The sequence below is a fragment of the Takifugu flavidus genome, chromosome 4 (assembly GCF_003711565.1).
Source record: "Takifugu flavidus isolate HTHZ2018 chromosome 4, ASM371156v2, whole genome shotgun sequence".
NCBI classification, from domain to species: domain Eukaryota; kingdom Metazoa; phylum Chordata; class Actinopteri; order Tetraodontiformes; family Tetraodontidae; genus Takifugu; species Takifugu flavidus.
This window is the reverse complement of record NC_079523.1, coordinates 4441743-4457669: the sequence shown is the minus strand read 5'-3', so window position 1 is coordinate 4457669 and position 15927 is coordinate 4441743. Positions and strand designations below refer to the sequence as shown.

Here is a 15927-nt window from a genome sequence, read left to right as displayed (position 1 = left end):
TATTTCCACAACTTGGATTTTTTTTTCCTCCTCCCACTCGCCATTGGGAAATTCGTTCTCACCAAACTGTGAATAAAAAGAAAGAAATATCACAGAGGACGTGAAATATCTAATATTTATTGATTTATTGTGGCACTACACACAGAATTTTTAACACTGTTAAAATGGAACCAGTTCACAATAATCATCATAACCTGACAAATAAAAAGCATTTGGATCCCTCTCCGGTCCTGAAAAATAAATTAGAAACACACAACTGCAAATAAATAGCCTCCGTAACGACGCAGTATTTTAGGCTCCCCGCGTGGGATGGTGCCGACCGGTAGTGCGCCCGGTGACAGCCGCAGTAATCCGTACGTGGTTATTTAAGTCATTTTCTTTTTTTCCTTTTCATTTTAATTTGAAATGAAAACAGCACCAATGACAGTCGGCCCCCTCAGTCGCCTCGGCGTCACAGTTAAGTGAACAGAACTACAGGTGAAACACACACCTTGGCCACAAGCTGCGTTACTTACAGTGCCTGACCTACAGCTACGGCCTGTTTCTCTTCAAAGCGCGGCGCCTTATTTAAAAAAAGAAAAGTCCCTTTAAGTTTCCCGTTTTGTGACTATATATATTTCTATCTTCAGAGTAGAATCAGGAGATCCCACATGACAACATCTCCCAACTGTACATCACTGGGAATATAGCACGTACAGCCAAAATGTCTATAATGGTGATTTTTCTGGTCAATTTCTGAATCATTTCCAACATTACTTTGCTTTTTTTGGGCGGGGAGACCCAGTTTGAGTTTTCCGGCCTTTTGATTAAGAGTAGATCTGCATGCAGGTGATGCGTTTCATCTACCAGAAAGCAGCTGAAGTGCGAGGGGAAGGCTTTAGAAGCAAACATGAAAGCCTGCATCCTTCTGAAAACCCGCTGGCACGAGGCAGCGAGGAACACTGGGCTCCTCCTGCCGCTACATCGAGTTCTGGCAAAAACACAACCTAGTAACGTAAAATCTAATAGAAAAACGTACAAAATCGTAACTAAACAGCAAAGAAACCAAAGGATCCGCAACCTTCGCAACACACTCTGCAGCACAGGTCAGACCAAAGTAGCTTAACTGAACATGGACTTGCACATATCCATCAGTCGTGTCCGCTTCATTCATAAGGAGCCACATTCACCTGTGATCAGAGCCTTTGTGGTCAAAATCTGTTTATGGGCAATCATGGAAAAACTCGAGGGAGCACAGACTTATGGGTTGTCACCATCACCGTTTATCTAACCCTAATGATAATGGAGCAGGGGAACCTCTATATCACCACCATTTTTCTTTTTAGGCAGAACTCGTTGGCACAAAGGGAATCTCAGTGGAGTCAAGTGAGAGTGAGATTATCTGCACAAGCCAGTTATTAGGACACAATGTTTACAGGCAACATGCAAAACTAGTTTTCAGTTACTCTTAACTGAAAATGAAACAATCAAGCAGCACGACCTTAGTGTAACCAAAAAAAAAAAAAAGAGTTGATTTTAGCATAAGAATTAGTGTCTCGTCAGCAGCATGGCTGTTTTTAAACTACCCGTTCTGAACGTGTTTGGACACAATTTTCTACATCTGACACGTGTACGTAGGAAGACACAGCCAAATTGAAATGAGCAGGAGAGAAATGGCAAACATGTTCCAGTCTTCTTGTCCGGTGACCGTCCTTAAAGCGCCTGCGGAGGACGCCAATCCCACGGATGAAATCCCCTTTGCCCCACTTTCACTCGGGCTGTCGCCTCCCTTCAGATTCGCGTTTTTCGCCATATTTTGAAATCCTTCAAGTCCACCATGAACCAAAATTATCCACGATCATGGATGAAGAGAGGCAAAAGTAGCGCGGGGCCCACGGAGGTAATGTTTCTGCCGTCGGTCGAGTGCTTCACTGAATCCATGAAGCATAAGCGAAGATCCTACCATAGGAGGAGCGTGCACAGACAGCGTGCACATCAATTCGACCTCTCTCCTCTATTTATTCTAAACCCTTGACCTTCCTTTGTGCCATTGCCAGTTATTCCTCTTTGTTGACATTCTGGCCCACTAACAGCCTCGGTGAAGGTGGGAACCTTTCTTTTGGGGGACGGGGGGGGCGGGGTGGGGGGTTACTGGGGCTACTGGATCTGACAAGCTGTGGAGGGGGCGGCTTGGCAGCACATGCAGGTGGGGTTCACTGCTTTAGGAGGGATCAGGTCCAGGTCCTCGTCATCAGGAATCTCATCCAGCCGGTAACCGTCCTTCAGGAGCTGGATGTTCAGGTCCTGGTTGATTTGCTGCAGGAGCAAAAGATGGCAAATAGAGGATCAGACTTCTGACAACCCAGTAAATAAGATGGCTTCATAATCAGTGGTAATACCAGTTAGTCAAAGGCAGCACAGTACAACCAAGTGGATGAGGTGGGAAGTGTGAATAAACTCTTAAAGTGGAAGAAATGAGCAGGGATGTGAAGGAGGATGATGTATTAACAGTGTGTGAGTGAATCTATGGAGGAGAGGAAGGTGTTTTGATGGCTGCACAAATACCTGATGTGGATGGTAACAATGGAACTGGGTGATCAGGCAACGCTGTCTGCAGAGCCACCAAATGATGCTGGGAAACTATATATGTGTGCATAAATACCTGGTCCCTCAGACATCTCACCTCGGCTGAGGAGTATCCCGATGAAGAGTATCTGGACATGTCGAAGTCATCATCGCTGAAATACAAGAGAGATCAGCAGTTGTGGGGGGGGGCCGATGATTTAATGTTGCTTGAATATAGCCACGATGACAATCACGATAAGTTATGTGGTTAAATATTCACATTGTCCCAACCCTAAACATGACAGCGAGGCTGCCACGGGACTCTGCTGCATGCAGGCTGACAATAAATGAAAAACACGGCACAAAAGGAGGACAGGACGACATTGTGCCGAGGCGGCCAGGGGGAATCTAAAAGGCGGACAACAGTCAATCAGGTATCCTGTGTGGCTGCACATCACAGCGCCTGACTGCGGGTGTATGATGCAACACATGCCAGAAGGTTGGTTTTCAGCTCACATGCTTGCGTACAAAGACTGGGACTCATCTGTGGCAAAAGCAGCCCCGCTGGTGCAGGATGCAGGCAAACGCTCCCTCTGAGCAGCTTTTCCCTGTCCAAATCCTCACCCCACTATGCTATAATCCTGCACCCTGGGAGAGGCTTTGCCCCTTTTTGGGGTCTGTTCTGTTAAGAGTCCTCTGTAGTTACTCAGATGAATGCGCCATCACAAGTGAGACATACATTTAAGGTCAAAAACATGCGATCCTGAGACTTGGTTTAGACGCCTAGACAAATAAAATACAGTAATAGCAGGTATAGTAAATAAAGAACAAACCTGTCGGTGTCCAGTGCAACCAGGGGTTTCTCATCTGGGCTCTGGTCTAAAGAGGAGTAGCCTTTGTTTGGCACCACCAACCTGGAGAGAAGTACAGAATCATTCATTCAGTTGAGTTCTAAAATAAAAACATTACCCCACCCCAGACACCCTGGGGTGTCGACCAGTCCGAAGGCTTTCATACATTTCCCCTAATCCATAAGGGATTGGGATTAGACAGATGAGCCGGTTGTCAATACAGCCCTTGTACTGGCTTTAGGTCCACAACCCTGACTCTTATCACCACCAACACTCAGAATGCAATCCCTTGTTCTGGTTGTGCATCTATGCCTGCAGCTTCAGGAGGTCTGTGCCGGCGTTCTCAGCCCCAGACAGGCATTAGCATGCTGACACCGAGACACAGAGAAACCTGCCAGGGAGAAAGTGTACAGTTGATGAGAGTTAATCCGCGCCGCAGAAGCCGCTACCTTGTCCTTGCATTTTTCTTGGGCTGTTGATTGACAGGACTCCCAACGGTGCCGTTCTTCACTGAACCCTTCCTCGCAAGGTCCCTCTGTTTTTCTGCAGAACCACAGAACACCAGTGGGTCAGCAAACCTCAATTGTATCGCCCTGTTAAGGGGATTTCTGTGTTTTTCTACCTTACTAATTTAAAAAAAGGGTGTTTAGCACTGGAAAAATGATAAGCCATCACAACTGTAACAAAGGCTTTGGCAGCACTGAACGGCACCAGAACAGAAATGTTCTGACAGCTCAGACAGGAAAGACTATTTACCGGGAAATCTAGTCTGACCCGACTAAAAGTCTGTTTAAAACACTCGGGAGAAGGTTGTGCTGGGTTTGTCTTACACAGAAAATCAGGTTTTGAAGAAAAATCCTGTATGAAGAAACTTAATAAATTGTTGAGTTCTCTGAATTAAACAGTTAAGTATCCTATTGAGCACGACTTTAGGGCCACGGGTAAATACCCACTAAATCTAGATCGGATGTTTAACCAAGTGACGTCATCACTGATTCTCATACCTATCTGGACTTGTAGAGGGGTGGGTTTGTAGTTCATAGCTACAGTCTCTCCCTTTGCATCTGGTTGGCCCTCCGAGGTGGTCGACGCCGCAGGGTCCTGGGAAAAAAGGTACAGAGTTCCATTTGAGCATCCTCAATAACATATATCACCTTGAGCCACGAGAGCAGGGTTTGTTCTTTTATTCGTGGGACTCTTACACTCAACACCTTCCATTCAGAAGAACCCCACACGCATAATGCACTCTGTATCGAGACCACTCTCCCTCGGCGCCGTTACCAGGCTGACGCAGGCCAGGAAATCAGCTCCTGTTTACACCCAGTTTGCGTCCAACACCCGCTGGAGTTTCCAAGACTGCCACTACTATAGCCGTCTGGTTCGCAGCATCAATAGGCTCCAGTGTTCTGCTTATGCGGCTGGTTGAGTCTCTTTTATGCGTGTGTGGTGACGCCATCGGGAGGAGGCCCTGGGAGAACAGAGGGGGCTTCTGAGGCAGCCACAGCTCCTCAGATTGGGCCTGGGCTTGGTCTGCTCTGCTAACAGAGCTCAACATTATGCTGGGCTCCCCTCTGCAGCAGCTAAGGGCCTTCAAATTAACTGCATTTTGCTGAGTCTGCATCACACAGGATGGGCGGTGAGGACGCATCTAAGTTTTTGTGAAGCTGGTATGCTCGGATTAAAAGCTAAATGAGGTACCCCCGACTCCTTTCCATCACCTTCGCATCACATTGGCGCAAAAGGTTCCAAATATCCACACGGTTAACGGAGCAAAAAGCTCTGCAAAAGCAGCCAGCAAAGTAAGGTGCTGTTTGTCTGCAGGTACGTGGAGGAGTCTGTAACAGATGACAGATGGATGGCTGCTCTTCTTTAGGTCCAACATGGCTGAACACAAATGTTTCATCCCCATCTGAGGAAAAAAAAGGCCTGCTCGCTTAGCTGGAATAATTAAAGAGAAGGACAGCAGTGTATGCGTTACAGCGTGATGACAGAGTCGATAGATGAGGTAGCCCCTCTCGAAGAAGCACAAATTGTGCAAGAGTCATTTCTGTTCCCAGACCCTCTTTCCCTGGATCATTGGGCTTATTTGGCTGTGTTTGATCTTGTTTTTTTATACTTCCCTACCAGCAGCGAACATCCTGCCATGGAGAGACATTAGACAGCGTGCCATATAAATGGCTTGGAATGTGTTGGAGCTGAATTATTTTAGCAATCTGTTGTGTTGACAGGAACTAATAAAAGATGCCCGGCTGGCCTGACCTTCAAAGTGCAGTCGCACAAACAAATAAATGTGCACACACGTATAGACAAAATGACCTCTTTTAAACAGGCGGTCCTGTTGTGGACCTTTATACTGCCTCCGATGATGAAGAGCCCCATTGTTGCTGATGCAGCACAGTCACCAAGTGATTGGAAGGATTACGTATGACGGCCTCCCTCTGGCCAATAGCAGCGCAGGCTGATACATCAGGTGGCCTTTATGCCACCAGCTATTTTACTAAGGGCGAACCATCGTGTAAGATTCAACCTAAAAGAAACAAACAGCTTCTTTTTTTTGTTGCTGAAAGGGAATTGCAATCATTCGAATGTGTGAATTCACAATTGCATTTGTTTCTAGATACGATTTCTGCGAGGAGGCAGGTGTCAAGCCCATTTATATGGTTTAGGAATCACAACGACGTTATTAGCATTAAAATGCATAGCTGTGTCAGCCGAAACCAACCGCGATCCAGACGGGCCAACATGTGGTCTAAATGTGCGAGGGGGCCAGTGAAGTCTTTTTCTGTGCATTATCTGCATCCAAGGACAGATTCAAAAGTACAGAAATCACCCGTGGTTAAATATGAGATGGCCAGGCAACAAAAAATAGCCTGCTGCTGCATAAACACCCCCCTCCCTAGATATCTGTACCCAAAGAAGTAACATTCTGTCCATATTGCTGCGGAGGTTGTCTCTGGAGATGCACAATTAATGTGTGTCATAACGGACCGTAGTTGTGTAGCTGTTTTTGATTACAGCTTAAAACAGAGGTTTGATTTGCCATTTGTAGACTGATGTGCTGTGCATTGTGTAATATTCCCAATCAGTCAGGATGAGCGGGTCCTCATCTGGGCCTTCTTGGACTGGTCATGTGAGTGGTCCACATCTGAACCAGTCAGCCCAGTATATCCAGTCCTCAACACAACTGCGTGATGCTGCAAATACAGTTATGTGCTCTTCCAGCGGACAAAACCGTTCACATGTGCATAAAACATCAATGGATGACGAAATTGAAAAGGAAAAAGGGGGCCTGTGTCAGAAAATGATGTAAACAAAAATCTACAGTTTCGATTCCGTTTCACGTAATGATCCGCAGCAACGTGTTTACTAAATGAATGTAAGTGTAATGACTGCTTCGTAGCAATAGGATCCCCTCTATTATTAAAAACGCTCTTCACAGCTACCAGGACCCGCTGCTAGCTGCTACCCTCCATCTCTATGGAACCATTGCACATCGTCCCGAAAATCCCAGTTCGTGCCGCAGCTGTGAATCCGCTTTATTCCCACACGCAGACTGTAACCTACTTTTCACAGTGAACCACACCATCGAAGCAAAAAGGAACGAATCGAATTTGCATTCGGAGTAATCAGAATGAGACGTGTTTTCGTCCCCCGTCTCTTACCAAAGGCTGGGTCTCTCCGTTGACTGGAGGCACTTGAAACCGGTCAATTTCTTCCATCATTTTGGCGAAAGCGTTGCGAAAACAAAACAAGAGATGAGAAGCGAGACGGCCTGTAACTAGCTGTGGATCTGTCCTGGTTTGTTAGCTAGTTTGACGCGAGCCCTCGTTGATCAGCATGACAGCAGATCGCTTTCCTCCATCCCTACAGAGGTGACTCGACAGCAAAACAGGACTACCGCCCTACTTCCGGGTTCATACATTATTCATGACGGGCTTGACCAATCACAGACGAGATCCTGTCGAAATGCGTAGTGTGTCGAATAAATGCTGCCAGCGTTGTTTTCAATCAGACTTTTCAGCTAAATTAAGATGAATAATTTCCCCCCCAATTTTAATGTTATTTGTTGTTTGGCATTTTATTATTGCAGTTCTAATATTCGACACGTAAGAACTAGGGACAAAGTGGAAGTGAACCACAGTGACTCAATTACGATCTTTGTCAACTGTTTTTTTTGTTTCCCACGAGACGGCCGGTTGTCATGCCAACCTGAATACTGAGTCGACTCGAGCAGGAACATTTTCATGCAGGTCTTCAGTAGAAGCAAATTTGGAAATTTAGCACTTTTGTTACCACAATGTCCAAGTTTACCTCTACAGCATTCGGTCGAAAGGTAGGTGCCATTTATTTAGCTGGTTCACATTAGTTAGTGGGATAATAAAAGACACATTGTTTTCATGCCAACAGTAGTGAGATACTTTGAAAATTTAAGTGATTTTCTGAATAAACATTTGTTTTTAACTTACCTGTTGCGTAAATACAGGTGGGTGCAGGCTTGAAAGCAACTGGCGCAAACACGAGCAAACCAATTGCCCAGAAAAAGGTTTGTGCGCTTAAATCCCTCAAAGCAGAATTAGAAACATTTGAAAATGTTCTGTTGTCATGTATAAATCTGTTTGCATTCGATGTAACCTGCAGGAGGAGAAAAAAGGTGCAGATGCAGTTGAAGGGCACGATGAATGGCTTCATGGAAAACCACTCATTAAGCCTTTAGACCAAGTGGAACTCACAGAGACTGTTCGTAGAGTTGTTCTTTAGATTTTACAAACCTTTTTACGAGTCAATATTATGTTGCTTCTGATCTTAATATATCTATTGTTGTCACTAGGAGCTGGAGGAGGAAATCACAAGGACTTTGAGTGCAAACAATCCACACGCTCCCCAAAATATTGTTCGCTACAGCTACAAAGTAAATTTAGAAGCTATTTTCGTCTATTTTTTTTAAAAAAAATGTATTGTTCTCCTTTGCAGTCAAATCGAAATATTCAGTTTGTCTTCCAATTATTTCCCATATAGGAACTTGCCTTCAAGCCTGTCACTGTGGATCATTTGGAAGTTCACTTTGTGTTGGAAGGAAACCTTATGTATCTAGAAGCCAGTCAGGAATACCGACTCAGAGAGGCGCTCCATGAAGGTGGTTACTAAAACCAGCAGCGTTTTCATTCATCTTCACACAATTGTTTTCTAATGATTTGGGTTGGTATTTTCACTGTATGTAGTGCACACGGTGCACCACAAGAGGTCACTGTAAACGTTTTATATATACAATAACCCTCCATTGCATGGGCGAAAAAATGTTCCCCGGAGTTATGCTATGATTTAATATCCCTAATGAATCCAGATACCACAATAGTTGAAACTGGAGCTCAACCTGATGAGGAAAGAGCAAAAATTCAGGTAAATCTCTGCATCCCGTTGCAAATTTTGATGCACATTTCTCGCAAGATCACTGTGAAAATCCAATTCCTCTTCAGGAGACACCTACAACGGATGAAGAGGAGGTGGATGAAGGTGGAGAAGAGGACCGGCCAGACAGCGAGGCTTCCAAAACTGACAAAAAGGAGCCAAAACTTAAGAACCAGTTCAGTTTCTGTGAGCGAGCATCCCAGACTCTCACTAATCCACGCAGGGTATGGAAAGAGATTGTTAGTGTTTTAAAAAAGGAACATCTTGTCTCTCAGTTCAACCCATGTCTATTTTAAGCATTGTGCAGGTTAAATACATTATTATTATATAAATAAATATTTCAGGGCTATTAAACCTTAGTAATTGAGTGATATACTAGCATCAACAGTAACCACAGTGTAGTACCTTCACAGTTGGTGTAGTCATGGAAATTTCTCTGCAGGAAAGAGGCTGCCAGACAGAACCACCTCCATGCAGAACTTTCTGTGCCACTGCTAATCAGGTATTACCTAACTTATTCAAAAGAGAGGGGCAAGGATTATAATCACACGCTCACATATCAATGAGTACGACCACCTGGGCTCATTTGCCCAACCTTGCTTGCAGTCGGAGATCTATGATGCATACGTGGAATGGCTGCAGGCGCAAGAGAAAAACAAGGAGAAGCAGAAAGGTGTGCAGTCAAAAAGAGATGACAGTAGCAAGAGGACGGTGCTGATGGAAAGTCAGGTGAATAAGGTCCTACCAGCATTCCTCTCTGAGTGTTTTCAGTGTGGCATCTACACAAAAGCTACAGATTTGATGTTCATATTTGAGGATATTTGATCTCTGTCACAGACTGATGAGCTCCCCAGACTGACCAAGGCAGCCAAGATCTTAGAACGGATGGTCAATCAGAATACATTTGATTACATAGCACAAGGTAGGACCAATAAAATAAGGCTTTTGTTACGCTCATTTCATTCTCTTTAAGTTCATTACCTGCTTTTTCAGACTTTAAATATTATGAGGATCCATCTGATGAGTTCAGGGACCAGAAGGGCACCCTTCTTCCTCTGTGGAAGTTTCAATGTGACAAAGCTAAAGGGATGTCCGTCACTGCCCTCTGCTGGTAGGTGTGCTCACCAATTTAGTTGAAGTTTATTCAATCGGGAAGTTGATTTTATTTGTGCAATAATAACATCTAAATTTAAAAGTCCGTTTCATGTGTATGCAGCAATTATTTTGAGGTCTTAGTTAAGGAAATGGTCATTTTGTCACAATTCTTGTAAGTGAACTCTGCTTTCAACAGGAATAAGAAATATCAGGACCTGTTTGCCGTAGGAATGGGAACCTGTAAGTGTGCAAAATGAAACAGAGATGTAAAGGCTTTTAATTTGACCGGTTCTTCCCACATGCCCACTCTTCCTCATCCCTTTGGTCCAGATGACTTCTGTAAACAGGGCCCAGGAGTGCTCGTCTTCCACACCTTAAAGAACCATAGCTTTCCAGAGTACATCTACACCGCCACCTCTGGCATCATGTGCGTGGACATTCACCAGCAGCATTCATATCTGGTGGCGGTTGGTTTCTATGACGGCCATGTTGCTGTCTACAACCTGAAGAAAAGAGGAGAAGGGGAGCCTGTGTATAAGAGCACAGCTAAGATGGGCAAGCACACCGACCCTGTCTGGGAGGTGAGACGAGGACAGCACCAGTGGTGGGACTGTTGGACACTGACGTAGGTGAATTATTCCAAAGGAAAATGGAAGCTATATTTTATTTTTATTCAGGTCCGCTGGCAGAAAGATGACTTGGACGGCAACCGCAATTTTTGCTCCATCTCATCCGATGGCAGAATTGTGTCCTGGACGCTGGTCAAGGTCAGACAATCCTTTTCATATTTCATGTTCGGTTGTAACATCACTTCTATGAGGGTTTTATATGCAGTTTGATTGGGTTTTTTTTAAATCAGCATTCACTCAATTACTGCTTTGTTGATTCATTCCTCAGAATGAGCTCATCTTCACAGATATTCTCAGACTATCAGTGACTGTTTCTGTGTCCGATGTCCAGGGTGGTGGACAGCAAGTCAGCGTGGACGGTGCATTCATAGTTCTTTTGCATATCCGCTATCAGATCAGCAGCTGTTTTATCATTCTATTTCTTATTTGACTGATGCTTCTGTCCGTAGTTTCTGGAACCTCGTTTGACTTCCACAAACAGATTGACCATCTCTTCCTGGTTGGCACAGAAGATGGAAAAATACACAAGGTGTGTGCGTCACACATAGCAAGAAAACTAGCATAACTGCGGCCCTTGAAAGAGCTTTCTCCTAATGAACCTTTTAGAAATATAGAAAGAAAATTAAACTGCCTTAGTTTGACTGAGTTCTGGGTCAGAGACAAAGCAGCAGGCTAGTCTGACTCGCTGTGGGGTTGCATAAGTTACACACACCTTTGTTGCAGTCCTGGACAATCTCCTTCCTTTGGAACTAACATGCAGCCAGACGCTGGGTCAGTATATGAGCCGTAATGTGTTCCGCCTGTCACCTCGGGGCTCAGCGGAGCAGGAACCCCAGCTGAGGACATGTTAGGAATCTTCACCCAGCCACAGGTCAACAATCAATCTGTCAGTGCAGCAGCTGTTGCCACAAGTCATGCTGTTATACCCTGCATCGCTCACCTCAGACACTTTTGTAAATCTAATTACAAAGAGAAAGTAGAGTGTAACCACACATGAATTCCCAGTAATTAAACCTATCTGTTGTCTGTCAGGATAAACCATCTCTGACCTGCTCCCCTGCTTATTGCCAGAGCCACAGTTACGTGCAGAGAGACCATATCTTTCCAGAAACCGACCATGGAAGAGTAAAACAGCTCAGGTTTCGTTGTCTAAATAATGACTTTGCTTTTTGTTCTAGTGCTCCAAAACCTACTCCAACCAGTTGCTGAAGTCTTATGATGCTCACAACATGGCGGTGGACGCCGTCAAGTGGAACCACTTCCACTCAGGTGTTTTCATCTCCTGCAGCTCAGACTGGACAGTCAAGGTCTGGGATCATGCCGCACAGTAAGACAGTTACCACTGGAACCTTCTGTTAATCGAATCCCACACTTCAGTTTAAACCCCTCTTATTTTTCTGCTTGTCCGCTTCACGCGTTTCAACAGCAAACGCCACCCTCACTGATGTTTTCAGATCACGCCACCACAGGCCACAAGCTTCTCAACAACACATCTGAAAAAGATATCGTTTTTTTCCCCCCAGCACACCACTGTTCATCTTTGACCTGCATGCCCCTGTGGGGGACGTTGCCTGGGCTCCATACTCTTCAACTGTATTTGCAGCTGTCACACTTGATGGAATAGTAAGTCCATTTAAACCAAATTCCTGGAACCTATCGCTTTCTCATTTGTCCCGTATGTAGGTTTATGTTGCAGCTTGGGTTGCAGGCTTAGATCACTATTTAATGGACTTTAATGAGAAAACTACTATACAAACATATGGGCGGTTGTCTTTGGCTTGCATGGATCACACATACCTGTCCTCGTCATGAATAATCCTCATCATACTGCTGCATTTTCAAAAGCAAATATACTTCAGATAATGGATGCAGTGATCCCGCTTTCAGAAACACACAATAAGTCACAGTTTGGTAGAATGAAACAGTGCGTTAGTGAAGTATGAACCCGATGACCCAGCCTTTGTCACCTGTCCTGCGAGAGGAGCGAGCCGCGCTTTGGCGTGGACTCATTTATCGCTCACGGATTTGTGCTAAATGCTAAATGAAATCATCTTAGCCGGCCGAGCTCTTTCCGGCTGATATCCAGGCTGGCAGAAACATGTGCAGACAGGAGCAGGGAGGGCGTCTCCTCGCACCAGATGGTCCGTCTCTCACCCCTTCAGAGACGCCTCCTTCCCTTCTCGACAGCGGCCAGAAGACGAGACGTAAGAGCAGCATATGAAGAGCGGAGCAGGCCTGCACAGAATGATTGACAGCAGTTAATAAAACCAAGGAAGCACTCAGCCTGGAACCTGACACTCTCGTTACTCTCCGTCCTCCTCTCCCAGCATTGATCTGGGCAGATTTCTTCATTGTCTGCTTCACTCTTCTCCCAGTCACACCCAGACTGAAGCATATAAATTCCTTCCGTTGCTCATCTCTTTACAGGTTCACGTTTTTGACCTCAACCTTAACAAATTCGAAGCCCTGTGCCAGCAGGCTGTGGTGGCCAACACCGTCAAGCTAACTCACATTGAATTCAATCCCATTTACCCCATCATCATAGTGGGAGACGAGAGAGGGTTCGTCACCAGCCTCAAACTGTCCCCCAACCTCCGAAAGAGACCCAAGGTAAGACCAACCGGTTCCCTCCATCCGTTGTGTCCACGTTCAACCCTCTTTATCCTCTCAGTGACTCATTTCACACATTACAGGAGACAAATCTTCGTTATAATTCAATCATCTCCCAGGAAGACACAATTAGAAATATAAACAGCATAAATGGCCTTCCGTCTGAGCTCGCCACATGTTTTATTCAGCGATGATGTAATGGCTTTCACCCCACCTGACGCGTGGAAACCAACCAGCACAGCGAGCCACTATTATCATCAAGGTCCATTTACATAACGTTTATTTTTCACCTGTGGCTATTATTTGATGCCTGTAAAATCAAAGAAACGTTGTTTTCTCCTTTTGCAGCATTGTTAGCCCCCCACCCACTCACCCATCCACCCACACACACACTCGGGTTAAATCCCATTTGCTGTATAGTATTTTGCATTTTAGACCAAGTGCATGTGGTCCTAACTTATGTCACACTTTATTTTACCACAACAGTGACAATTTTGGAACATTGCAGGCTCTGCCGTTCTTCTTGTATATAATTCATACATTTGAATAGATTTGCCTCCAGTCTGCATGTATTGCTTTTTTATGTGCTGTTGTGCGCCTGTTCAGCGGTTCTTTCCACCGATTCATTCAGCCGTTCATAATGGCAGACCTGTTGTTTTACATTAATGTTTCATGCTGTTGCAGCACAGCGTTTATTCCTCTACATCAGCTACAAACGTAGGTATGCGTTGCCTTTTCCCAGCTTTATAAGAGGCGTTGACAGGTCAGCCATCATCAATATGGATCACTGATTCAGGGAGGTAGGTGGGTGGAATCGGATCGAACAGCCATTCTTAGTTTTCAGAACTGGAAACTGCAGTTCTGTCGAGTAGTCGAGCCTGTTATCATGCAAAATGGCTGCCTTCTAACAAGCATAGCGTAGCATTTGATACTTGGGCATCAAAAACAAAGACGCCAGGTGATGTACTGTCACCGTACGGCGCAGCAATAATAATTAAGTTAAGCCTACATATCTCCATGATGATGGGGTCATTGTTATTGTGAAATGTTCCAATTTCCTGTTGGAAACGCTGATGCTAATCCAGGTTAAAGGTCTGAATCCTCTCTGTAGAGATTCATATTTGCATTTCCCATTGTGACTGTTTATCTTCCTGAGCAAACTGATTTCTCACCCTGTGTGTGTGTGTGTGTGTGTGTGTGTGTGTGTGTGTGTGTGTGTGTGTGTGTGTGTGTGTGTGTGTGTGTGTGTGTGTGTGTGTGTGTGCAGGACAAGAAGGGTCAGGTGCTGCCTAATGTTGTCGAATTGGAAATAGCCAACATGGAGAAACTTGTCCATCAACAGAGGGAACCGGAGAAAAACACAGTTTAACGCCTGACATTCCTCCACAGCAGCAACGTCCGTAGTTTTTTTTTCCTTTGTCATGTAAAAATGTAAATAAACACCATCAACATTGCAATATTTCTACAGCGTTTTTCTTTAATGAGTCATTAGATTCAGTTCATGTTGCACATAGTATCTACATTTTGCTACTTCATTTACATTAAGCAGTTGACACCAGACTTGACTGATTCCTCTCTGGGGGGTTTAACAATCTCCTCATGTTGCACATGTTGCTTAAGCTAAAATGTGAATGGGGACTCCTACAACTGAGATAATCGAGCATTTATGGACCATATCCAGGTGATTTATCCTGGCAAATGTCGGCCTTGGGTCCCCTCCAAGGGAACGCTACAAGCCTTTAAATATTAGATGGACGGGGAGCGTTTTGCTCTCAGAGCCGGCGGTTGTGCGTCCACAATCTTCTGACGCTTAATGGCCAGATCCTCCTGAGCACCATCCACTTCTGTGGCGTTCCTCTAAAACCAAATGCTGGTTTATTGTTCTGGGCACAACCCATAAACCATTTAGGCCATTAGAGCAGTAATGAGTTGTAGGGCGATACTGTTGGAGATACTTTGTGCTGGTGGTTGTTTCAGCTCTGTTTAATCCATAATGGTCTGGCAGAAGAGCGTTTTAGAGCGGTTGGAGAGCCATTTTTGGCTAATGGTGCTGTATTCTGGTGAGTTTGAGCAGATAATTGACTACGAGTTGGGTTTCTGCCCTGTGTGAAGGTCAAAATGTAGATGAAGTCCATAAGTTAGAATTCTGTGACTGGGCTGTCTTGGTTCTCCACATGCAGCTGTCAGCCTGGCTGAGGAGGACTCAAATCTCTGCTAAGCCTCTCTGGCGTTTACGTAACGTCCTCCACATGGCTGCAGGTCACAGTACGTAAGAGCGACAGTGACACATGCATTCACTGACTTAAGTCTGCGTTTTCTCTCTGTCTTCAGAAGAGAGTATAAACGTCTGAGATATATTTAGAAAGCTCTGACAATAAGCTCGCTCTTCTCTGTGGACTTCATTCTTCAACGCCGGAGCATCCCTTTATGCTCTCTCAAACCAAGGACACGTGATTGCTCGAAATTGCTTCACCACGATGAAATCAGCTTCAGATCGGCAGCCGATATTAAAAGATTTGCAGTGGTGCCCGGCGGCCCTCGCTGGCTCTCCAGGGCCGTCGCCCAATGCTATGTTGAGTCACCGCAGTCAGGAGGTCAACAGGTACTTGTGCTTGCTCGCCTGCTGGGTTTCTGCTCCGCTCTGAGCTAGCACAGGCAGCCTCTCCAGGCTGGACGGGATCCTGGAGGCTCGGTACACAACCAGACACAGGAGGAGGAGAAGGATGGCGACGAGCGCGTTGCAGCCGATGGCTACCATCGCAGCCGTGGACAGTCCCGCCGCGGGCTCCTCA

At 45.3% G+C, this 15927-nt stretch overlaps 2 protein-coding genes across 4 annotated transcripts; one reads left to right on the top strand and one right to left on the bottom strand.

Annotated features, from left to right (window-relative positions):
- Nucleotides 1–97: 97 nt before the first annotated feature.
- fam219aa (family with sequence similarity 219 member Aa) lies at nt 98–7320 on the bottom strand. 2 transcript variants are annotated; one of them, XM_057030865.1, is made up of 6 exons: nt 7058–7320; nt 4400–4496; nt 3845–3938; nt 3378–3458; nt 2642–2717; nt 98–2295 (listed from the first exon to the last, which is right to left on the bottom strand). In XM_057030865.1, exons 1-6 carry the CDS (start codon nt 7115–7117, stop codon nt 2137–2139), a joined length of 567 nt encoding a protein of 188 aa, XP_056886845.1. In that variant the 5' UTR covers nt 7118–7320; the 3' UTR covers nt 98–2136. The 2 variants fall into 2 exon arrangements, with proteins under 2 accessions (XP_056886845.1, XP_056886846.1); XM_057030866.1 differs by having other exon boundaries at nt 2663–2717; nt 7058–7318.
- A 99-nt stretch (nt 7321–7419) lies between these two features.
- On the top strand, nt 7420–14592 carry dnai1.2 (dynein, axonemal, intermediate chain 1, paralog 2). 2 transcript variants are annotated; one of them, XM_057030854.1, is made up of 20 exons: nt 7420–7728; nt 7879–7938; nt 8034–8132; nt 8224–8304; nt 8412–8529; nt 8737–8792; nt 8870–9025; nt 9244–9303; nt 9408–9530; nt 9639–9723; nt 9795–9912; nt 10093–10136; nt 10227–10477; nt 10574–10663; nt 10794–10884; nt 10975–11054; nt 11704–11852; nt 12049–12148; nt 12953–13135; nt 14403–14592. In XM_057030854.1, the coding sequence occupies exons 1-20, from the start codon at nt 7693–7695 to the stop codon at nt 14502–14504; spliced, it is 2082 nt and encodes a 693-aa protein (XP_056886834.1). In that variant the 5' UTR covers nt 7420–7692; the 3' UTR covers nt 14505–14592. The 2 variants fall into 2 exon arrangements, with proteins under 2 accessions (XP_056886834.1, XP_056886835.1); XM_057030855.1 differs by lacking the exons at nt 12953–13135; nt 14403–14592 and having other exon boundaries at nt 11952–12071.
- Nucleotides 14593–15927: the final 1335 nt, after the last annotated feature.